The 26,038-nt window shown below is 44.1% G+C and overlaps 1 protein-coding gene across 1 annotated transcript in view; it reads left to right on the top strand.

The window, feature by feature from the left end:
• Positions 1-276: 276 nt before the first annotated feature.
• Positions 277-26,038, top strand: part of LOC142565808 (TBC1 domain family member 12-like) — a 33,639-nt gene continuing 7,877 nt past the window's right edge. The window contains exons 1-3 of the mRNA XM_075676346.1: positions 277-680; positions 11,738-11,820; positions 20,123-20,574. Of these exons, the coding sequence (XP_075532461.1) occupies positions 277-680; positions 11,738-11,820; positions 20,123-20,574 (939 nt within the window). The remainder of the gene's footprint in view (positions 681-11,737; positions 11,821-20,122; positions 20,575-26,038) is intronic.

The following is a 26,038-nucleotide window of genomic DNA, read 5'->3' as shown; positions in this document are numbered from 1 at the left end:
TTCTAACACATTAAAATGTTGACCTTGTATTTGAAAAATAGAATGACTGCCTACTCTTGGACGTTGCCACTTGCGGGACTCAAATCTGTGAACAGATGACAGATTCTGTGATGTCACACAATGGTGTCATTCATGTATCATAATTTGGTTCTAAGGGAAATTGATGTTTGCCCTTGACTTAATATTTTTAATGAGCCCTCTCCCACTGAAATAATCTTAAATGGGTTCCACCTGCCACTCCAGCTTGAGTATTTTTAGGTAAAATATACTACTGGCATGCCTACGTACAGGGCCCTGAGTGGCGGCGGCCTGCCCCCATCCGGGCAGCCGGCCGGCAGCGGCCTGGCCAGCCTTGACGGGGCCCTCGACGGCCTGGCCTTGGTCTATGAGCCTTCCACGCGGCTGCTGCGCCGTGCTCCACCTGACGGACCATCCGACTCCGTCTCCCTCACCAGTGGCTCTTCAGTCAGCACCGACTTGTCTGCCTCCGATGAGGGTGCCAGGCAACATGGCCGCCTCTCTGCCATTCTCACCAAGGGTCTGTTGTCATGGAAATCCAAAAGTGCTGGGGATGAGCGGGTGCCCTCACCTAGGGACCCATCACCCACTCCATCAAAGCAGAGCGCCGACGGTTGTGTGCCAAGCTCAACTACTGCACTCATCTTGGAAAAGCGGCCGTCGTAAGTGTTTTCTGAAGCTCATGGTCGTGGTGACTGTTGAACAATAGGTGCATGAAAAATGCAACAGGGTATTTAAGGTGCTAGTCTTCTTAAGCATGGGCACCTTCCTCTGTGCATAATGTTTCGTAGTATTCAGCTATTGCATTTTGATGATGGCTTTTGTGACTAATTTCTCAGTTCAAGCAAGTGCATAATATAGCATAAGACAAGCTGGATTGAAAAACCTCATGGACTGTGGAACTTCTGGTGCTAAATCTTTGAGGTACTAGATGTGCTATGAGGGCATTGCTAATTGCTTTTACTTTATGTATACACTAGAAGACCAATAACTTTAGATTGCTTAATTCAAGCTGGACTGTCAGGTCTCCTCAGAGCTGTATTCATTTTATTGAGGTAAAATGATTCAGGATTTGAACACCATTGGCCATTTGTGCTAACCATATCTCGCAAAGATGCGACACCAGAAAGCATACTTCAAGTGCAGTTAATGCTATGTTGTGCCGTTCAGTGTTCTGGTACACACTGTGGCTGTTCTTCCCCATGCTGGCAAAGATACCAGCCAGTCACTGCCCCTGCTAATCCTCTACTGTTCTTGTGCATGCTCTAGCACTTTTCTGTGTCCACACTAATCATATGACCATATAGTGGGTTTTTGTTCTTTTGTTAACAACCAGATAAGTAACTCTGCTTGCACTTGGCTTTTATCGACTTTGATAATGTCATGTACGAGTTTCTGCCGCTGTGGACAAAAAGACGTTGTGAAGTAAAGAGGAGGTTGAAGTGTCTCGGCGATCGGTAGATGGTGTTACCCTGACTACTGAGCTGCAACCTCATAACTGTATATATTGTAAATACATATATTTTCTCCCCCTTAACATTTTGGTGGATGTGCCGGGGTACTCTCGCCACAAACCGGCCCTGGATCTTCGCAGCGGGCGTCACACCGGTTCCGCTGTTATGGCTACTGACGCTACCTGCGCCGCTCAGACACCAGCGGAAGTAGTGCTAACCCAGCTACGTCACCCGGGAATCTTCATCGGCACTGACAAGGTCAATGTCTAAGACTGGCTTACGTCGTATGAACGCGTCGGTAAGCACAACAAGTGGGATGCCACACTTTTGCTGGCCAACATGATCTTTTACTTGGGAGGAATTGTGAAGGTATGGTTCGAGACACATGAAGCTGACATTAGAAGCTGGGACTTCTGCAAGAAAAAGCTACGTGATCTTTTCGGAAGACTTGTGGGACGTCAAATGGAGGCCAAGCAAGAGCTAGCATCTCGTGCCCAGACATCAACCGAATCGTACGTGGCATATATTCAAGATGTTCTGGCTCTCTGCCGTAAAGCGGACGCAGACATGCTGGAGGCCGATAAGGTTGGACACATCTTGAAGAGCATCGTGGACGATGCGTTCAACGTCCTGCTTTGCAAAAACTGCTGAACGGTTGAGTCTATCATTAAGGAATGCCGGAATTTTGAGCAAGCGAAGAGCAAACGCATTGTACAATGCTTCGACCGACTTCCGAATAAGGCTGCCACTTCCTCCTGCAATGACCCTCCGGCGTCACATTCGCCTACTACGCCAAGCTAGATGCAAGTCATCCGTCGCAAACTTGAGGCTATGGCTCGAAGTTCTCACCGCCCCTGTACGCATGACAACATGACCATCTCGTTCATTCAAGCTGTTGTCCGCCAAGAAATTGCAAACATGGACATCCAGTCTGCCGTCCGCCCGCGTCCCACCCCTACCGCTCCTGTCATTGCCTCTGCTGCACCTTGACAGTCGTTCCTGAATCGATATCGGAACCGCTCTGAGTGGCGAACACCGGATGACAGGCCAATTTGCTTTGCTTGCTTCTGGGTCGGTCATATCTCCTGCCACTGCCATAGTAACCACTGGTACTCCTCGCCTCAACCATATGCTGATCGCCGCTTCGACCGAGACCCTCGGCCTCTGTCGCCCCTCTCTGAACCATATCATGCCAGCCTTCCACCTTGGGGACACACTACTAGCCGCTCAACCTCGCCGCAACGCCATCAGTCCCGTTCCCCTACACCTCAATATCCCTCGTCCCCGTCCTACGCGGGCCGCTTCTTGGGAAACTAAGCAATGCAGCCCCTGGAGTTGCGGCTGCATTGACGACTTAGACTGCAAAACCTCTGCTGACCCCTACTGCTTGACCGAACCTTGTAGAAATTTTTGTTGATGATGTACCCGTTCAAGCCCTCATCGATACTGGCGCTCGGGTGTCGGTTATACAATCAGTTCTTCGTAGCCATCTCCGTAAAGTCCTGACACTTGTCCAGTAGCCAGCCGTCCGAGTAGCTTGTGGCAGTACAACACTGGCACTGTCATTTGCACTCTGCATGCAATAAGTGTTGCTTGAAGGTGTGAATTCGTTTTAGTTGGCCTGAACCTAACCAGGTGAATCTTAAAAGGCAGCAGCGCAAAGAAAGACACGGACGGAGACAAGATGACATAAACAAGCACTGAACTTCAAACAACTTTTATTGTGAATGATTCACGAATATATACATGCTGTCCGAGCTAGAGGTTATCATCTGCGCATGTGTAAATATGCCAGCTCTTTGTCTGAATCTGAACGGATTTCTAGACTCTGGGAGGGATGTGTCAGCATGGCTTCCATCGTGCTTTCAGACAAAGACCTGGCATATTTACACATGCGCAGATGATAACCCCTGGCTCGGACAGCATATATATATTCGTGAATCATTCACAATAAAAGTTGTTTGAAGTTCAGTGCTTGTCCTTGTCATCTCGTCTCCATCCGTGTCTTTCTTCTCACTGCCGCCTTTTCAGATCCACCTGGTTAGGTGTAAGCCAACTAAAACGCATTCACACCTTCAAGCAACACCTGCAGTAGGTAGCGAAAACTTCACCTCCTTCTCGCTTCATCGCATCTCTGAAACTCGAGATTATGCAACCTCCAGTACTAAACGCACTTGAAGACAGCGCACATGGCAGATTGCCTCTAAAAGGTCGTGTGGGCTGTGCATTGTTGCAGCTTGGGAAACGAAGAAACGGGGGGCTTGGAAAAGGTGAAGAAGAAGAATTTATGCACTATTAACGTATATAGCAGGGAAATAGCATTCCTAGCAGAAAATGTAGCTGCTATTTTTGCATCCATACCAAGATAAAAACCCTGTGAAACTGATGCATCTGCCGTATTATGCGTGGAGTGCATTGCAGCATATTTCAGAGCACACAAGCAGAAAGCTTGGTTGCTTTTTTTTTTACATTTCACAGGCCTTCTTTTAAATGCGAAAATAAAGTCATGCAAAACATGGCGCTGTGCAAACAATAAAAATTGATCTTTTGGATGGATTCTAACATGCAATGTTGACATATCTGCTGGAAGTACAGTCAAACCTCATAATAACAAAGTTGCATCAACCATACAAATAACTTCGTTATATCTGATATTCGTTATAAGCATACATGCAGATATCGCAAAAAGAAATTGCTATCTGGTCTATGTGAAAGAAAGCGCAAGTGGGGCGCTGCTGCCAAGCCGGCAAAGAGTCCAGCAGGTTGTGATGGCGAGTGAGCACCTTGCCATGCCAATAAGGGCACGGGAATAACAATACACGACGTACGCGTGATTTGTGCCAATGCGAAAATGCAGCCATGTGATCGATGTTCTTGAAGGATCTATATGTTGGCTTGCCGACTGTAGTCCAACTAAACCAAGTCACCGCCACCAGACTTTTCGGACGTGCAGATCGATACTCTGTTACTCTATAGCTCAGGTAGCTGATGTGGCAATGCTCACTAGCTGATAAGATAGATGACTGCGAACAACATATTGATGGCAGGGTTATTGCAATGGCTTGTTACCAGCCGCTCCACTGATTGCACTGCTTAGGCTGTTTGACCTAAGCAGCATCGTTTCTTCAGGAGTCGGCAAGTAAAGTTGCTGTTTCATGCCTAGTCTACATGGTGGCAACTTTGTTCATGGCTGCCATGTCCGTGGCATCCCGCATTTGGTTCATGCCCAAAGCACTGTGCAGTGTCTGAAATTTCGGTTATTTCCATTATACATTAGTGCTTGGGTTAGACGGTGGTGCTGCAGGGAAAGTCCTAACAGTCGCACAGCTCCAAAAATTTGGGCATTGAAAAAATCAGTCTGTTGCTGTGTGCAGGATGTCGAACCGAGAAAAATACCTGTTCAGTTCGGGTTCAACACGCTCTGACATTTTGTGAACTGGTTCGCAAAGCTGCACCAGTTTTGCACAGTAAACTTCATCTTGCCCGATGACGGCGGCTGTTGCACAGTGCTATTCACTTGACCGCATAGCGCATGCTCAGGTTTTATCAGGAAGTGGAAGGCTCATGGCTGCAGTAGGAATTTATAAAGGCATCCGAACGATGAAATTTCCTAATTGAATATGAATAGCCGAGAAAAAGAACTGTTCACTAACTAAGTGAATATCGAATACACACAATTAATAAGAAAACGTACAATGAAAAGTTTAAGGATGTCTGTTTGGCAACAAAAGACTTGTTTGCATTATTTGATACGTGTATGCCAGATGGGATACAATATGATCACATCTGATGCACAATGAAAATAAAGGTAATGAAAAACAGGAAGGGCTTGTCGCAAATGCATTAGAGTCTAATGCTCATTGAAAGAGCTAAAGGAAATAATAAAACACTGCGCATCATTTTCAAAGAACCTAAACATGTTGAGATGGAGCAAATAATTATTTCTTTGTATAAGTCAAGGTAGCGAATCTGCAGGGTGTCTTTTTTTAGCTGCACCAAATTTTTTAAAGATTGCCCATGGCAGATAACACAATTTTAAACCTTGATCTAAATTACTTGATGAGGCAGCCATTACTTATACAAGAAATCAAAATGTTCAATTGAATGATTAATGCAACTGCACCAATTAACTTTTTAATGAATTACTTTACACCATATATTTCAATCTACGAATTATAGCACTCAGTTTGCATGACATACCCACTTGGAACGAATTCTCTGGACAGCAGTGTCCATTGAAATGCATTGCTGTTGCAGTTACTTTTGTGCTTCTATGCGTAAAACATCGGTTTCTTGAAAAAAGTAACTGGAATGCCAACACATTTTGTCAGACACTTTGAAAATTAATATCTCGGAACTGGTGCTGTCCAGAGAATTCGTTCTAAGTGGATGCGCCATGCGAATTCAGCAGCTATACGCGGATTGAAATATGTGTGCTAAAGTAAGTAATCAAAATGTAAATTACCATAATTATGTTAATCATTCAATTGAACATTTTGATTTCTCGTAGAAGCCACCTCATCAAGTGATTTAGACCAAGGTTTAGAAGTGTGCTATCTGCCATAGGCAATCTTTAAAAAATTTGGTGCAGCTAATAAAAAAACATCCTCTATAGGCTGCCTAAGACGAGACATGCTTGCTTGATGGCTGGTATGGATGGATGGATGAATGTTATGAGCGTCCCCTTTAGAATGGGGTGGTGGGTTGCGCCGCCAAACTCTTGCTATTATACTGCCCAGTGTCCTACCTAGCTTAAAGAAGAAAAAAAGAACCAGAAAAAAAAAACCTATGAACTACCACAACCAAATTTTCTGATCCCCTATTGCAAACTTTGCTTTTGTGCATCTCCGTTTTTTGTCATTTCCCTACTTTTCGTCCACCAATCTTCCAATCGCCTATTACTAAGCTCTCTTGCGGACATGTTTGCTTTTCCACTGCTCTTGCTGAACCCAAGGGCTTCAAGGAGGCCAGTGATGACTAAATCGACCACTGGGCAGACGTCTTCACATTCTAATAAAACATGCTCCATCGTTTCCCTAGCTTTACCGCAGCAAGCACATGCTTCTTCCTTCTTATATCTCGCTTTATAGGTGTGTGTTCTAAGGCATCCCTGATCTCGCTTCAAAAAGTAATGAGCTTGCCTTTGAGTTGTCATAAATTGTTTCTTTCCTGATTTCATTTTTTCCTATTAAGTAGTTACTCATGGCAGGTTTCTTTTCCATTGCCGCCACCCATGAGATTAATTCAGCCTCTCTGACTTTCCGCTTGATGTTCTTTGTTTGCTGTGTTGCCCACCCTACTGGCCGCATACTTGTTGGTAAGCTTCCTAGTTCTTTTCCTCCACTGTGAATCATTGTTATTCCTGTACAGAAACCTTAAAGGGACACTAAAGGTTACTATTAAATCAACGTGGACTGTTGAAATACCATCCCAGAAACCTCGAAACGCTTGTTTCGTGCCAAGGAGAGACTTGTTTTAAGAGAAAATGCGTTCTGAAGCGTCCGCGTACCTCTAGCGCAGTTCAAATCGCCCGCCCTCCGATTGAGGAGTACTGACATCATGGTCTCATAGTGATGTTGCGCCGTCGGTGAGTAAAACGGCGTCCGCAGACGGCGCTACGGCTTTTCTGCACAAACGCAAACGCGCGGCCAGAAACAGAGCCAAGACAGAGCCGACAGCAGAGCGAAAGCGGGAGTATGGTGGCTAGCGGAAGGAGAAACGCGCGACCATATGCTGGTACTTCATTCTATGACGCAAACTTCGACGCTCGTCGCAATGGACCCTGACAACGACAGATTGGCTCGCGATGCTGGGCTCAACTTCAGCGATTTGAGCACTGACGAGCGCGATGTGCTGCTGAGGGCTCGCGCTGCCAGCGTCGTTGCATACTACGACGGCGGCCTCGACACTGGCTCTTAGGAGCGGGAAAGCAACGAGGGCTTCCCACGACGTCACATGGACGTGGCATTCTCGCTGCTTGTTCCAAATGAAAGTTTTGCGAGCCAGCAGAACCCGCACAGCACGACGCGATAACGAAACTACTGAAACTCCAAAGCGTGCGCGGCGCAGAGTCGAGCGAAAACGAAACCTTTCGGCCACCCATACTACTGAAAGGTAACGCCAAAATGTTATTTTTTCTTAGAATCGAATAGACGTAGTCAAGTAGCATTTTCTTCCATCTTATGATCTAATGAAATGATATTTTTAATACGAGTAGTTGAGTATTAGTAACACAGATTATGAGGAGTGCTTTCGTCATCGGTCTAGTACCGGAATGTCGCTGGGGGGTCTCAAATAGTGTCATGCATTTACCTCAATTTCTCGGTTACTAAAGCTCTGTTCGCGATTATATTGACGCCTTAGACGTTCTAGAACATTGCTCTACCACTTTAACTTGACTTTCTGGTAACCTTTAGTGTCCCTTTAACTCTCTTGCAGCCGATTTACTTTCTTGCATATTCCTCAGTTGTTCTTCATAACCAATTTTACTGCGAGCTTCCCTCACTTCAAAACAAGTCCAGCCCATATCACTCTGCACAGCTTCATTTGTAGTCTTCCCGTGAGCGCCCAATGCGAGGCGTCTCACTGACCTTTGGTTCCCATCGAGTCCTGATTGTACCCCTGATTTAAAGTAAACAACCGCATTTCCAAAAGTAAGTCCTGGAACCATTACACCTTTCCACATACCCCCGGAGCACTTCGTACCTATTGTATCCCCATAGCACTCTGTGCTTCATTATGGCTGCATTTCTTTTCCCCTTCACTGTTATTGTTTTTTCCTGTGTTTCCATATATCTATTGCCTTTGTTTATCCATATACCAAGGTACAGTGAAGCCGCATAAAACCGTAGTTGGCCGGAGCTCGGTAAAAGTACGTACTAAAAACGGTAGTACTGCTTAACCGAAATAACATGAGATCGCCCACTTACCTGTCAAAAACGGAAGAGAGAGTGTGATGAAAGGGGAAAAAACATGCAGTATTTCTTTACTTCGCGCGACAAAAGTGTTATTCTCGCTTGATGCCGTGACGGCCTAGCAGCGACGACAGCGGCCTCAAACTTACTGAAGCTGCGAGCCAGCTTTTCAACCAGCCCCCTCTCCTCTGCAAACACTCACAATGAAGATTCCTCGTTCTCGTCGTGAGGATTGCATTCGTGAGGCGGACGTAATGCGCAGCTTCTGCCACTGTCAGGCCTGCATCGCTCGTGCTGTCGCTTTCCATGTCATCCTTATCACTGTCGCTAGGCGACACTTCGGCAAAACGGAGGCAACGATGGCGGAAAGTCGAACCTCGCAGCCGACATCTGTTCACAGTCCCAGCAGGGCTGCTGAGCAACTTCTTCACATTCCGAATGCCATACGCCGTAGTCAACAGTAGACCCATGTCGCGTGCCAGCGCCGGCTTCTTCGTGTCACGTTCGGCAGCATGAACAATGTCCAATTTTTCTTCTATGCTGAGCACCCGGCGTGTTTTTTATCCGAGCTTCGGTATGACGCAAGTCTTCGCTTACACGACACCACAACGCTCTCTGGGACGGCGGCGAAATGATGTTGATGTGGCTTCACACGCAAACGCACAGTGCACTTGGAGGCCGTTGTTCAGATCTCTGAGGCTTGTTGTTCTGCCGGACCACCCGATGGAGACAAAGCACCGTCGTGTTTGCGCAACGAAAAGTGGAAACAAACCGATACATACGCAATAAGCTGGTACAGTTTATGTGGATACAAAACACGTTATGTTCAATGGCCGCTGAGTCGGGGATTTGACTTTACTACTTTTAAAACGAAACTACTGTTTAAGCGGGTATGGTTTAATGAGGTTTTACTGTATTTATAGTCTCTTACCCGAGGCATTTCCTAGCCCTGTATTGCCACTGTCTGTTCACTGTCTTCATTGAATACCATAACACCTGATTTTCTAACACTAAATTTCAAACCTAAATTGTTGTCTTCCTGTCCACGGATATTAGCCAGACGTTGCAAATCACTTTGCTTGTTAGCTAGCAACACAATGTCGTCCGCATAAAATAAACCTGAAACCTGCTGCTTTACTACTGTACCCGTCTGTTTGTACGAGAGATTAAACCCGATATTGCTTCCTTCTAGCGCCCTCTCCATCTTCACCATGTACATCATAAACAGCAATGAGGATAAAGGGCACCCCTGCCTCAGTCCCTTGTTGATATCAACTTTCTCCTTGCTCCTCATCCCTTCCCGTTCAACGCAAATGGTATTTTCCAGGTAAATCTCTCTTAAAAGCTGTAGACAATCGTCACCTAAGCCTTCCCTTTCCGAGATATACCACAAAATGTTGCGGTCTATGTTGTCGTAGGCTCCTGTAATGTTTAAAGAGGCCACATATAACAGTCTGCTTTCTACTTTTGATATTTCAATACACTGAGTAAGAAGAAATAAGTTATCATCCAAACGTCTACCTATTCTGAAGCCATTCTGAAGTTCTCCGAAAATGCCATTATTCTTTGCCCAAGCTTGTAGCCTTAATTTGATTGCCTGCATTCCTCGCCTGTATATTACCAGTGTAATGGTCAACATTCTATGCAAGTGAATTCTATCTTTCTCCCCCTTACATTTATAAATTAAATTCATTCTATGTTGTCGTCAACTGTCTGGTATTCATCTTATCTTTTAAAGTTTTTTCCACTGCTTTCACCACACCTTCCTTACTTTTTGCTCCTAGTTCATTAATCAGCCTAACGAGAACCTCGTCTAGTCCTGTGGCTGTGCACTTAGGAATTTTCTCTTCGGTTATTGTGGTAACTATTGGTCACAAGTGACCTCTTCTCTGTGTTTGCTCAGTAACCTGATCATCTGCGCAAGCAAAAACTGCGGTCCTGCTAAACCACAATTATTCAGACGAGTCTCCATTTGCAGGCACTGTTTCTTCCTGTAGACTGCAAGAACTGTCGTCCCTTATAGTGTTGGAACGGAACTATTAAGAATTGGCCTTGAGGATGCAACGTAGATCCGGTTGTTGAGATGCCAACAATGCGACCCTCGGCTTCAGTTTCATGCCAGACCCCCCCCTCCCCCCTTTATTTTTCTTTGTCCACTTTCTGTATGTTTTTCTTTGTTGGAGGGGGCGCTCACGTTCACCTTGCAATAAATAAATGATGACTTCACTTATGATCTGTAGCAGTGCAAGAAGCTAGCCATCTCGCTAGGTTTTCTGCTTTTTAAACATATAAAAGCGGGTGAGGACATTGATGTTTCTGAACGATGAACAAGGAGAGTTTGTGCTGAATACCGTGGCATTCTTGCTGCACGTGGGGCACAGTAGGTCAGCAAAATAAATGGAACTCACTCATACTCGCTCACATACTGTAATTTGCTTAGGGCTTTCTCATTAATTGAACACATCAATAATTAAGAGACTTTCATGCCAGACTGTTAGCACATGCAGAGAGATTACAAGTGTTAAACTTTTAGCACTTGTAATTTCCTGTGCATTACAGTGTTTTCTAAGAAACAAAAATATATGATGGGCAATCTTGGCAGTGCTGGAAGCATTTCACCTAAGGATGTAATGTGCTAAAGGAATCATTCAAAAATATAGAAATTCTTATATGTCTGTTTGTGTGTGCGTGTGCTTTTTTTGTGTGGTGCACACATGCATTTTGGGCTGCTCAGAATAGTACTCAAATCTTTGGCACCCAAATTTGGTGCTCAAATTTATGGCACTATGTGGTATGAAGGCCTTTCTTATAAACAAAAGTGGATGCTGCTAAAATTGTCCACAAAGAAAATATGACTTTACAGCATGCCACATTTTAACTACGATTCATGACAACACAGCAGTAGGTCTAGCTTGCTGTTTTGCTTTTTGAGTTGTCAAACGTTTGTGCACAGGATCGACTGTAGTTTTGTCTGTGACACCACTTGCCATAAGTGCAGATGTGTACTTTCAACAGTGACACTACTGACATCTACATTTGCTGTCAATTGCATTGAGCACAAGCACCAAACACGGAGGAAGGATAAGAACTTCATTAAAAGCTTATTAAAAACACAAAATCCTGGAGGCTTCTTTAAGAGGATGCTAATAACTTGCAATTGGTTTTGTTTGCCTAGAAACTTCACTTTTTTTAAAAAAATAACTTGGTGTATGATAGCTGTGGTCCTGTATCCACACTGTAAACACACTGTGGCAGCTCTTATATGATGTCAATGCACATTCTGTTCCTGTATCAATTAGGAATGCTTTCTTGAATCATTGCATTTATTTCTTTTCATGTCTGTTCTTGCAGAAATTTGCCTGCCAAGAATCCAGAAGAAGAGCAGAAGCACAAGCAGGAGTATGAGGAGATGGTGAAGGCTGCTCGCAAGAAAGGCAAGTTATGTAACCAGTATCATGAGTATTCTGTAGTGTCTGTGCCTTAGTTTCAAGGGCACATTTTTACCGATCAAGGTAGCTCAGTGGCTATGGCGCTGCGCTGCTGAGTACAAGGCCATGGGTTAGATCTCGGCAACCATATTTTAATACGGGTGTAATGCAAAAATGCTTCTGTACCGTGCATTAGGTGCACATTAAAGAACCCAGATAATCAAAATTAATCTGGAGTTCCCCACGAAGACGTGTGTCATAATTAGGTTGTGATTCTAACTCATCAAACCCAAGAATTTAATTTTTTAGGCTACCTTTTCATGACAGGTGCTGTGCTTTATGAAATTATCTAGGTGGTGAAGCAGAGACAGCAATTGTTACAGTAATTCCTCGTTAATACCTATCTGATTAATAAGTAATTCCTGTTTAAATATAGTCACAATGAGTCCCCCACCCTGTTGCCATTGAACTTGATGTATTGGCTGACCGCTTAAGCTGTAGTCACTTATCACTTGCCAGATGATTAGTGTGTACCATTTACTTCATTTTTCAGCACATACAAGCCTGGAATTGGGGAAATTTTCTGCGTGTAGACCATAGATAGTGAAATAGTGCGTGGACTTTTCACGGACAGTAGACCTCACCGGTAGTGACATCAAAACATGGTGGTCATGATGTGTTTCCTGCTCCCATAGCTACTAGGCACTTCCACATCATTTATGACAGCGATGTGGAAGTGGCTGATGGCCCTTCCATCTCTGATGTGCCGGGTGCATTTACTGTCATGAGGGCATTTGCAGAGAAGTGGAACCTTATGGAGAAATGGGCTCGTGGCCTTGCTGAGTTTGAGGACGCCGTCGTCTTCATAAGGCAACCACAGCGACAAGTGAAAATCAGATTCTTTGCCGCCTGCTCACAAATAAAACTTGTCTCCGTGTTTGTTCGAGTAATAATTACAACATAGTTCTTTTCTTGCCAGTAAGTCCATAGCCGTTCATCAGCCATTGTTCGTTAATTAGCCATATATCCTCGTTCAGCCCAAACCACCACTCGTGTATCTTCATTTTTTGTTTGTACCTCAAGACACTGGAATGACCTTCCCGCTTCAGCTGTTCTTCATGAGAACCCTCTTCGTTTTAAACGCATCATCGAAGAACTAACTTATGTTAAATAAAATGTACGCGCCCACCCACCCCTCATGTAAAACTCCTTTTGGGGCCTTTCAGGTATCGGAGTAAATAAAAATAAATAAATTAGTGCATCGTTTAGCGCGTACCTAATCCACGTTTCCCAACACCTATGTAATAACAAGGTTTTACTGTTACTAGATACTGCTCTGATTAGCATTTGTGTGCAGTATCTGCAGAAACTGTCTAAAAGCTTGTATGAAGATATGGTTCAGTTTAACGGAGGTCAGCCCTATTGCAAAAACCAGCGCCACTGGGACCCAGTGCGCCAGATTATGGGCCCAGTACAGCGCGCTGGACGCTGGGGCGCTGGGAAGGCGCGGCGTACTGGGAGGCACTGGCTACTCGTGCGAAAAACAGCTCTAGCGTGTTAAATATGCGGTGCCTGGACACCGTATATATTTTTTTGAACACAGAAAGCAAGAAAGAGCGCTTTAGCGCAATAAAAGAAAAGAAAAAAGAACGTAAAAAATAAAACTGCTCGACAAGGATTCGAACGTCCGACCTACAGATCCCAAGCCCATCACTTTACCACTACGCCACACCATCACAAAGAAATGCGCGGATAATTTGCCATGTCAAAGCCGAGAAGCAGTTTGTTTTGCAGAGATACGTCTCGTACATACGTGGTTGATGCGCTATCGCCCAGCAACTAGAACTCAGGCCTGTACCAGCAATAAAAAGTTGCTGTCCAACTTCAGCAGTATGCTTGGAAGTGCCACACCATCGATTTTCGCTTGCGATTGCGATTTTGACTACCCGCGCCGAGATCACTCCCCACCGAAGCTTAGGCCTAGCGAATCCGCCGAGTCCGTCCTCTTGGCGTGTCTAGGCGCAGGAATCAAGAAATCTAACACGGATAAATCACTCTATATTTCAGCTTTCGCATCGATGTTCTTAAATAAACGATTTTTTCATGTCTACAGCGCCAGCACAAGAAGAGGTGACCGCAGATGTGACGCGTCATAAACACAGGTATGTGTGCTATCGCCGAAGGCTCCCAGCACTAGTCCGCGCTTCTCTGACGAAGATCTATGACTAGACATGCGTGTTGACTGAAAGGCACCACTGAACTAAGGAAACGGTGCATATCCTTTGCGTGAAGAACAAGAAATGGCTATCGAAATCGGCAGTAACAGGCCACACACCATCCCGGGTCGGCGGTTCATTTAGGACTTCTTTTCGAAATGAAAATAGCAATCGCAAGTGAAAATCGATGGCGTGGCACTTCCAAGCATACTGCTGAATACGGACAGCAACTTTTTCTTTCTGGTACAGACGTGAGTTTTAGTAGCTGGGCGATAGCGCGTCAACCATGTCTATACGAGACGTAGCTCTGCGGAACAAACTGCTTCTCGGCTTTGACATGCCAAATTATCCGCGCATTTCCGTCTGATGGTGTGGCGTAGTGGTAAAGTGACGGGCTTGGAATCTGCAGGCCAGACGTTCGAATCCTTGTCGGAGCAGTTTTATTTTTTACGTTTTTTTTCTTGTTTTTTTTATTGCACTAAAGCACTCTTTCTTGCTTTCTGTATTCAAAAAAATATATACGGTGTCCAGGCACCGCATATTTAATGCGCTAGAACTGTTTTTCGCACGAGTAGCCAGTGCCTCCCAGTACGCCACGCCTTCCCAGCGCCTGCCCAGCGCCCCAGCGTCCAGCGCGCTGCACTGGGCCCATAATCCGGCGCACTGGGTCCCAGTGGCGCTGGTTTTTGCAATAGGGAGGAACAGATGATCTAGGTCACAAGTGACTTACCTTTGAAAAGAATCTTAACTCCCAGTGTACGCTGTTGTAAAAATCTCACTATTAATTCAGGGGGGTGTCCAGTTTCCACAACACAGTAAATGATGTACGAGAAGCATGCCACATTGTGTCTGCATCTGCCGTGTGCCGCGTTATAATATCTAAGTTCAGATTAGCATATTTGGGGTCAAGGTCTGCAGCATTGTTTTCATCAATATTAACAATGCACCTGCACATTAAATTCAACCTTACTTGCAGAGGACTTGTCTAGAGCTTGTTTACTGTTATGAACACTAGCTTATTATGAATGAACATGGTGTAATTGCCGCAACGTGTCACAGCCATGTCATGACGCGATCACATGAAGGTTGGCACATACAGAATTTGCAGATGTCTTGTCTTTTGGACCTGTGCTTGCCAGTCCCATGATCCAGCATCTTCTGTTGAGTAGAGTTGTCAATGTTCACTATGGCTGGTATAACGCGCCCACCCATATGGGCTAGACCCGAACCATTCTGACCTATCATGGAGGGCTGACGGCTGATTTGGGATAAACACAGATTGAAATAGTTTTACATTATACCGGCCCATGTGGCTTATTTAGCTGCTGCTTTGAATCTGGTGTCGAGAGTCCCAGAGACAGTTTCATAAATTGCATACAGTTATGTCAAATCCACCAAGCATTATTGCCTTGTTCAATTGAGTCAAGTTTTTCTAAAAATCTGGCCTCTCTATTGCTTTTAATGTACAAAAGTGTGCCCTTGCTGCATATGGCACCCACATAGTGTCAGATTGCTTGACCCTGTGTATGCTATGCCTTCCACTGGTCATCACTAAAACCTTGGTCGTAAAACCGAATTTCATAAGCATGAACTTGACATATGCTGTTCCTGTTAACACCATAGCTTGTAGTAATTGCCCTTGAATAGGGCTGGGGTCAGGAGAGGGATTAATAAGATTTCATTTTTGGTGAAGCTTCTCTACATCCCCCCAAGCAGTGAGGCTGTGCACCACAAACAGTACATTTCTGAAGGCTGTACACTTATCCATCTGTGGCCACAGGAAACCTGGTGTGACTGCTGAATGAAAAGTTCCCCATCTTCATGGGGAGCTAAGAAGGTGCACTTCCTGATGGACAAGCTAGACTTTATCATGGCTCTTTCATAACTTCATGGAAAGTACATTAAGCAGGAGTGCTGCTTGTCATGTTGTGTGTCACAAGAATGGTTTTCCATAGTCTTGTCCGAGTTTTTTTTTTTCTCCCATGCTCTGTTATGAGCGAAGCTCGTCACTCTATGCCCCACTTTTTTTTTTTCCTACCTAAAATGCAAACAGGCAGTGCCACAGATGCAGCTAAACCAGGGAAAATAACTACACCCACTCGCTGTGAGCTGCAGAATATAAGGAATGTGACAGTCAGAACGAGAAGCTAACAGGAAGATGGAGACTTGAAGGGATCAACAGTGGTAGAACAAAGAATGTTGCTGGAGCCAGTGTTTAGACAAGGCGGTTTTTCTTGCTGCCCTGACGAAAACAAGTCCCCTTGTCGAACTGTTGACTTCAGCATTATTCCTTGCTCTACCATTATTAATGCCAGTGTGACATTTGGGTTACTATGAGAAGGATAGAGTTATTTCACTTTAAAGGTGAACATTGAATTAATGTGGCATATTAGAGGGTCTTTTTAGAAGCTTCACAGTGTTAGATGCAATAAGGTGATTTGTTTGTAAGAAAATAGTGACAGAAGGGGCTGCACAATTGATTTCAAATCACCTGCAATGAATCCGGTCACTTCTTAGGAATCCTAAACTGTGCTGGGGGTCTCGGAGGCCATGCATTGCTGGGTGATATCGTTTGCTTTGAGTAAGAGGCCCGCACAGGGAAGGCACTATGCTTTCACATATTGTGCTGACAGCCGTTTTAAGAAGTAGAATAATTGAGTATGGGGGTCTGTCAAAAAAATCCTATGAAATTGGCCAAATTGCCTTTTATGTTGTTTTGTTTTGTTGAAATGTATTGCAATAACTTTATCATTATTGGCTTACTGCAATTACCATTTATACTCTGAGTCTGAGTGTTATGTCGTGGGTGCTGCTACCATATCTTTATACAGTAAACTCTCAGTTGTATGAACGTCAGTTTATCGAATATTTCAGAATAATGGAATTTTTAAAAATCGCCGGCAGTTTTCTTATAGATTCTATGCAAAACTGTTTCACTTAAACAAATTTCGGAAGTCAATATTTCAGTTTAACGAACTCGCTCAGAGGACCAAGGCTTAGTTTTACGATCAGTTACTTACTCGGTTATCTGATCGTAACTTATCAGTTACGACCAGATACTTCGTTTGAAGACTATGCACAGTGTGACAGTGCACTGATTACCTGTGCTGGGCAGACGGACCTGGAGATTGTTTCCAGTGTTCGTCCTGAAGAAGATGAAGAGTACGACAAAGAAGAGGCAACTGCCGAGTCAGTTTCAAGCCCTATAACTCCAGCTGAGGTTGTAGGGTACATTGGAAAGTTGAAAGACTTTGTGTCTCAAAAGCAAGCTGTGCCAGAAGAAGTGTACAAAAACATTGACTCTTTGGACAGTTTGTTACTTCCTGTGCTTTAAAAGTACAAGTGCAGAAGAAGATTACAGATTTTTTTTCTGAGTGAGAAACACAGCACTATAACTGTTATGAACCTTGCACTTGTTGATATGTACAAATTCCATTTCACACATTTCTAACACTATGGATGCCATTTCTTTTGCTCCATGAATTGCACTTCAAACTTTTGACTCTGTATGCCATGTCTTATGTTGGTCTAGTGAATATTCAGTTTAGTGAACTTTCAGTTAAGTGAACTATTTCCTTCGGTCCCTTGAAGTTCACTCAAGTGAGAGTTCACTGTAGTGGCAGTGCAAATCCTGGCCCCCATTTATTTCATTTGCTTATGAAACCTCTTTTTCTTGGTACAAGTAACATTTGGAGTATTAATATGTTACTTCAGATTGATTTAATATTTGCCATTTAGTGTCCCTTTAAAGGTCTCAAATTGGCATTGTTTGTCAGCATTAGACATCGGTTCATTTTTTATTGTAAAGCAGGAAGGCATGTGACACGGCTATAAAGGTGTGTCCTCTCCCATTTCCTCATTTTGGAGCAAGGACCAAAATTTTACAACATAGTGTGTGCAAGAGCCAACAAAACAGAGTAAATGTTATGAATTGCAATTGCTTGGTGATCTGCAGGTTGACTGGCAGTGCTGGAGGTGGTGTTAAAACTTAAATTGGGAACTGAGGCAAGTTGTTTTTGCATATTCTGGCATAAAGTGCAAAAGGACAACAGCCTTGGCCATTTGCACCTTATGCCTGGAGGTGGTGAACTCGAGCTTTAACTGAAAAAGAAAGAATAAAAAATATATTATATTGTTGGTCACCAAACACTATTTGCAGCTTCTATCAAAGAGTGTAGCGTGGCTTAAGAGAGGGGTAGTTTTGCATTTCTTTGCTTCATTGTGGAGCTCCCCCTCCAGAGTACACTTCAATGTAACCTCAGTGTAATGAATTGTGCATTACGTAATGATGTCCATTCAGTGCCATGTATTTCTTAGCCTCCTGTATTGAAGTGTTTATCCGCAATTTCAGTGTAATGAAATTTTACTGCTGTTGTGAAGGAAGACCAAGGCAATAAATGGAAACTGTACCATGAGCGATACTGGTCAAATGGTTAAATTATGTGCACTTGTTTGCAGACGACACTTGGCAACCTACCATACTTATTTCACTCTAAGCTGGCTTCAAATAAAAGATGCTAATCCTGAAATTAAAACTAATAAAGGTGTTTTCAATTGTAAACCAACCAGAATATTGTCGAAAGTAAAATGGTATATATTTTTATCTGTGCCACATTAGTCACAAATGTTTTGGGTGATTGTGTATGACACATAAAAAGCTCATCCGCCATTGTCATCTACATTGTAACATGTAATGTGCATCGGTTTCAGAAAGGTTTTGAGACCAGCTTAGGAGGGTGGCTTTTCTATGAGCCCACTAAAGAGTGCACCATCACTGTTTAATGATGCATGGTTTGTGCAATGATAACCAGTCAGGTTTACCAGTCGCTCTTGCTTGGCAAGATTTTCGGTGGCATGATGCAGCAGCAAGTGTATTTAATAAAGGCCTGCACCCAATTGTAGCAATTGCTACAATGGAAACCCATACGGGTTCCCTGAAAGAAAAGCCTCGCAGTTGAAGAAAAATTGCTACACGTGAACATTGTAGCAATTGCTACGATTGGGTGGATGTCTGATTTTCCCTTTATTAATTACTTCTCTCCACCTTGCGGGTTTCTGCAAAACTATTACTTCAAGTAAGTGTATTGTTAAAGGTAGGATAAAGCATTGCAACTCTGGAACCACATTGTTGATTCTACGCCTACACCCTTATTTTGTCTGTCATTTTGCAATAGGTTGTCAGCTTATATCCAGATAAACATTATGTAAATAAACATCTCCAAATAAACACTGTGTGAAGCAGTAACAATGAAAGTTTGCTCCACCAGCATGTACAGTATGTAATAGTGTGTACAGTATGTAGTGCAGAGTATGTGCACAATGCAAAGCAGAAGGCACTACCTATGAAAAATCGTACAGGAATACTGGGATAAAAATTTTGTGACTATGCTTAGTTGACCAGCTTCCCTCTAACAATCAACTGTAGAAACTGAAGAGGACTGCACCAATACTGTGCTGTTCAAAGGTGAAGCCATCATTAGACACAAGCTGCCTTTAAGGTGCAAGGTTGCACTATAAGAACTACCGAGGTTTTCACCGGAAACGTGACTGGAATGCTGCAATTGGTAACGTCTCTGTACTTTTCGATATGGCAAACAAGAATGACGAAAGCTCATTGCACAAATGCTTGCACAAAGCGCAGAAAGCCTCGGTGCATGGGGTCTGCAGTGCACGCACATTCAGGGCATTAATAGGTGCCTTCGGTGAAAACCAGCACTGGAGGAAAGCACGACAGTATAAGCCACAGGGTCTCGGGAAACGAACTTCGTGACACCAATGCTTCATTTGATGGGTTTCCTGCCAACACTGTCAACTGTGGAAGCAATGGAAAAAGAGACTTAAATGCCTCTGTACACCACATCGAAACGCCGCAGGGATAGCACAGTGCATGACAGGGTTCTAAAGATGCTCATTCGGGGAAGGGGACTGCAGCACATGCATGGATAATTTCTAAAATACAAGAGTACAGCTCTTACATGAGAATGTGCGTTATTTCAATGTAACGAAGTTAAGCACTACTGATATATATTGAGGTTTAGCTGTATGCTGTTTTCTGGCTTATATTCACGCAGCTCTTGTTCCACCACATGCAGAGTTAAAAGATGCCCGTGCCCGCAAGAAGCAGATGCAGCAGCAGTGGAAGCAGGAGGAACAGCTGGCGCAGGCCACACGTACTTGGGTGTCAGAGGTGCTACCATGTTGGGAAGTGGCACGTAGCCAGCGACGCATACGGGACCTGTGGTGGCAGGGCCTTCCACCGAGCGTGCGAGGCCGTGTCTGGAAGCTGGCCATTGGCAATGAGTTAAACATCACACCTGAGCTCTATGAAATCTGTGCCTCACGCTCGCGTAAAATCTGGCGCAGCGAGGCGCTCCCTGAGGAACCTTCAGCTTTGCACACACGTGAGCAGTCGGCACACCTCATCCGACTGGATGTGTCACGCACATTCCCACAGCTGGGCATCTTTCAGGAGGCAGGCCCTTACTTTGATGTCCTGCACTGTATCCTCGGTGCCTATGTGGTCTACCGACCAGACATTGGCTACGTGAGTGTTCAGCTGCACCGTTTTATAATTTAATATTGTTTTCCCACTCTGTCTTGTTTTGTCAGTGTTTACGTATTATAAATGGAAGCTTGTTTGTCTTCATTGTGTGATATGTTAAGATTCGCTTGCTGTAAGTTTACAAAGGCGCTCAGTACAAAAGGGGTTTTCTGTAGGCCTGTGAAAAGTGCTAGCTGAGGAACTGTCACAAATTCCATTTTGTAGGTGGTAAGGTATTTAGTGGTTCATATTTTTGAAGTGAAATGTTTTTGAAGCTACTATGGGGTTTAAACTATAAATTGGTGGAGCATATGCTTGCTTGGCGCAGAAATGATGCTGAAATGTGCTCAAACATCAAATTACCTGCAGTATCTATTCAATCCTAAATGCAGGAGCTGGAATCGTCCTACACTGAACCTTGTTATAACGAGACGGGATGTAATGAAGTAAATGTAATTCCCCTTGAAATCTCCATAGAGATCCGTGTATTTAAAACCTCGTTTTAATTAAGTGAAATTTTTCTGTAAATGGATATACAGCAAAACCCCGGTGAGACGATCACAGCTGGTACGAATTTCGGTGTGATACGAATTCATAACATTCCCCGGCCAAAATACATTGCTAGTACAAAAAAAATTGGCTGTTCTGAACTCGTTGCCGCGCTGCTGTGGATCATATGGATGCGTGAGGAACAGCAGCAGCGGCGATCGAGCCAGCATAGCAGCCGGCACAGACAAGCCGGCACAGCAGGATCTGGGCGGGGTTCATAGTTGCCAAGCGACTGGCTACGTCATGCAGCTGCACAGTCTCATTGGTCCCTTGTCAAGCAGACTGGGCTACACCACAGCCTGATTCTTTTACCAGCGAGGAAGAAGACGAGGACCACTACAGCAATGACGACTGTGCCAGCAGCCACGACAGGCAGCCCACCACAACCAAAATGCTCCTTGCACTCAACGTGCTGAGGCATTCAGTGGCATGCGAAAACATTTGTGAGGTCACATGCGCACACTTTTACGCCTTCCAGATGGCGACTGTTGATGATTTGGTAAGGAAGAAAATGCACACGGATAGTGCAAATGGCTTACTGCAGTAAGCGGCAGTTGTCGATATAGTGAAGTAATGAATATAACAAAGCAATTTTGGCTTCCCTTTTGTAAGAGTTGTAGGACGCTCTCACCGCTGGCATCCAGTTAGGTTTGTAGTCGGGCATGAACTATGTGGTAGCTGGCCCATGCCATCGTCCAACTCACCCACGCTTGGGACGTGCTTGTAGGGAGGAACTTTCGGGAACTAGGAGTACAGGATTTATTTACATATTTACATTAAAACATGAGATACATTCCAACAGTGTAGCATGATTCCCGAATGGAGCATGCAAGACGAAGCATACAGCACACGAGCTCCAAGCACTTAGCACACCCCTCTAACAGCCGACAAATTGCTGCTTAAAAAGCCTCTGTCCTCCCTAGATCCCTAGGGGAGGGAAAACTGCTGTCCAACCTTCGTCCAATCAGACCGTCCACAGTCGTTGGGGCGTAGTTGACCCGCCTTTGTGGGGGAGGGCTCACACTCATATGCACTTTGGATTCCTAGAACCCACCGAGTCGAGCGGGTCCTCGTAGCTAGGTTGTCAAGCTTCACCCCAGCTGGCGCCTCTTAATTCCAGAGCTGACTTCTCCGGTAGCCGCCACGAGTGTCGGCATGCTGTGACGAATCCTGGGGCCCGAGGAACGCACTGCAAAACACCCTTTGTTAGAGAAGCTCTCTTGCTGCAAATAGACCATGAAGGCCACGGCAAATCAACCAACAATACACGGTCCGCCAAACGTCGCCAGCCCCTCTGCCGTCGCCGATTCTCCGAAGGAAGCACATGCTGGATTAACGCTGCCGTGGTCTCCAGTTCTCCGAAGGAAGTGCATGGTCGGTTAGCGCTGTCGTCGTTGCCGGTTCTCTGAAGGACGCCACCCCCGCGGGTCGATCGAAACAACTGCAGCGGGCTGAGATAGGTTTGCAGAGCAGTACCCCTGCAGGCCGATCGTAACACTTTCAACTTGGTTATAGCAAGGTTCGAGTATCATCGCTTCTTTCCTTCTTTCACTTATTTCCAGTGAAATATATGTCGGTGTCTTCTGCACATGCTGTGAACTTTGCATGGCATAATGTGTGTATGAGGTCCCTAATACAGTTGATTCCGGATTATTAAACCCGAACATATTGAATTATTGTCTGTATTGAGCAGTAGTAACATCCCCTTGGAAATACCATGCAAAAGTATAGCACTGTACTATGTGTATATGGAACTCCCGTTCACTGCGACATTTGATATATATAGAACGCTGCACCTCTGCAAGTTCACTTCTCCTAATGGCCCCCCGCCATCACTTCTCCCATCATCGGAAATATTCGTGCCGACAAAACGGCACTGTTTTGGCAGATGCTTTCAAACAAGGCATTGAATGTGAAAAGGCAGTACATGGTATAGAGGAAAAATAAACAAGGTGCCTGTCTCAAAATATGGATGGCTTGTGTAGCAAGGGTCTTATTTGCGCACCATAATGGTGGATTTGCTTTAGTGAGCATTGCCAAAATGCAGCCATGTAATGCGATGAAGCATACTGATAATAAAAGAACTAATTGCAATGAAGTGAAGCATACTATCTGCAGCCGTTCATCATCGGAAAGAGCATCGCCACACTGCTTCAAGAACTTAAAATGCCTCTGGATTCGAAATGGACATTTCACAAGAAAGCACGGATGGCACACGGATCTTTTCACTCAGTGGCCCCGGACATGGGATGCTGAAGTTGAGATGCCTGGGCTGCCAGGTTTGTCTTGTAGAATTTCCGTGAATGGAATTTTAGGGTTCTGCAAGTGGCCAAGACGAATCTGACCCAAACCTCCACTTGGACAGATTTTTACATTACGTAGATTGGATTTAATTTAAAACCACCGTACGCCACATATGCATTTTGTGGAAGACCATTGTGGCAGTGGCACAAAAGACACACTGCTGTGCAATTCGCGGGCCCACAGTTTGCGCAGAGCAAACTTCATTCGTGCTCGCAGGGTTGCGACTGGGAATGGACTCGGAAGATCTGCAAGCTGAAAGCTATTTTCGAATGTGACATTGTCTGCCTGGTCGACTTATTGTCAGCTTATGATAATTGGTTGTTGATGGTGAATGGCGCATTGCAACTGACATGCAGCTGGGCACTTTCAGGTGCGATCCGCAGTACAAGTGCGCTGAAGGCAGCACGGCGCATGTTCATATGGATGGTTCCCTTCTGCACTTTGTCCATTTCTACCTTATTCTGCATAATAACATATAACAAGCACTTGGACATGAGTGAATTGCGGTCTTGCGGCTAGCTGATGCAGGCTTTTTAAGGTTAACACTGTGATCAGTTCCTCAAAAATTATTTCGCATTGTGTGTGACTTGCAAAATTCTTGTGGGGGAAAAAGAAAGTTAGCTTTTGTGCATTCGACGCAGCCTCGGAGAAATAAATATAGGTAAATTTCCACTTTTCACCATCTCAGGAGACTCCGAGATGTGCAGAGTTCAGGTAAGCTTCAGATATGCATACTTTATATTTTAAGTTCTGGATATATCAAACTATTTTGCGATCTCCTTCAGGTTAGGTTTATCCAAGATCGACTGTATAGGTAATAAGAAAGACAAGAAGCTCTAGCTGTTCCACTGTACAGTTTGCAGTATAAACTAGGTTACCTATGTTTTCCCTGGTAAAATGTGCTGGTATTTTGTGCATAGGGTCTTGTGAACTTCGCATGGCATGATACGTGTGCGATGTCTGTAATGTAGCTATTAAAAAGAAAATGACCTAATATGCTCCTCTGTGGAACACCGCATTGAAGAATAAAAGGTGTCGTGTCTGACGAAACCATTCACTGATACTGCCTGTTCATGGTGCTTTAGATTCAATGTGATAAGCGAAGCAGCGTGGCCAGGGAAATTGCACATTTGTTTTCTTATGAGCAATTCATGATATGAAAGTTTTAACGTTTTTATTGAAAATACAGTAATGTTGCTCACAGTTGTGTTATGCTCAAGTTCATGTAGTAACATAGAATGCAGACTTGTGTCAACAGATTTCTTGTGAAAACTGCACTGTGAATCTGAGCATCTGATCTGTTTCTTCAAGGCCTGTAGAGCGAGAAAGTACTATAATCTTTCTGAGCAACTTTGAAAATATGGGTAGAGTACTAGGTTGGTTGATCATTATCTAGACTGCTTCGATCAACCTTTTTAAACACATTGATTGTATAACAAACACTCATGCAAACTATTCTACAAGAAAACACTGGACTAAAAATGCCTAAGTCTAAAATGTGGGCAATTTAGCATACAATTGTGTGAAAAATATATCTAGTAGGCTCTACAAAAATCAAGTTTGGTGAGTATTGTGTGTGCAGTAGCTTCATATAAGGTAATGGCAGTCATTTGTGCTGCATGAAATTGTGCGTGTGAAATTGACATGGCAGACCAAATTTCTGTTGTGTCCCGTGAACCTGGTGTCATGCTACTGCGCTTCCAGTTTGTAAAATACGCAGCAAGATCGTGAATTGTGTGGTGACTTTTTCATGTGCATGTGGGCTTAAGTATCGTGGCAGGCCGCTCCCTGGCCACACTTGACCGAAGAACTAAACCCATTTTTTACTTTCTTGATGCAGATAATGCGTTCAACAGCCAACTGTGGCTTGTGCATCTTGGCCATGTAAGCTTAAAACTATACCAGCGTAGTGTGCCACCACTTTTTTGTACGCCTGGAGCAGTTGCCAGAATTTTGGTGGGGAACATGTAAGGATTTGCCTAGGAGACTGTTTTCTATTTAGCATCAACCTTGAATACTGTAGTGGTGTGTTGATAGTGGTTGGTAACTGCTGGCATGGGTGAAGGGTAATAGCCAGTGTGCACTTGTTTGTTTGTAAAGCACCACCTAGTATTTATTTTGTCTACTTCAGTCTTAGTCTATCTGAACGCTGCTTGCAGACATGCCATGCGCAGCCCTTACGTCATGGGACTAATCAGCCGGCAAATCGAAATCTTGTGTAGATTCGTTTGACTGCAGCTATCTGCATTTGTTCACTTAATAGCATTTTACTGCACTTCATATCATAGCCAGTCCATTAGAAAGCAGCTTGTCTGAAGGCAGAGTTTGGTTGTTTCGTCCGATATGTGATGTTGATCATATTGTAATATGTTTATTTTTATGGTCACTACAAATGTTGACATCTCCATCGTAGTGATACATTTAAGCAGTATATTACTGTATGTGGCATTGTTAAAGATGTAATAGTTTGTGATGTAATTGTGTGCAATGAAAGGCACATTTCTTCATAGTGTTTTATTGATTTGATAATTCAGACAATTAAAATGTTATAGTTTACATTCTGAAATGTGAATAGGCAAGGTTTTTTAGAACTGGGACGTGCTTAATGGATTAT

This window comes from Dermacentor variabilis, unplaced genomic scaffold (assembly GCF_050947875.1).
Source record: "Dermacentor variabilis isolate Ectoservices unplaced genomic scaffold, ASM5094787v1 scaffold_12, whole genome shotgun sequence".
Taxonomy (NCBI): Eukaryota; Metazoa; Arthropoda; class Arachnida; order Ixodida; family Ixodidae; genus Dermacentor; species Dermacentor variabilis.
This window is presented reverse-complemented; position numbering and strand designations above follow the sequence as displayed.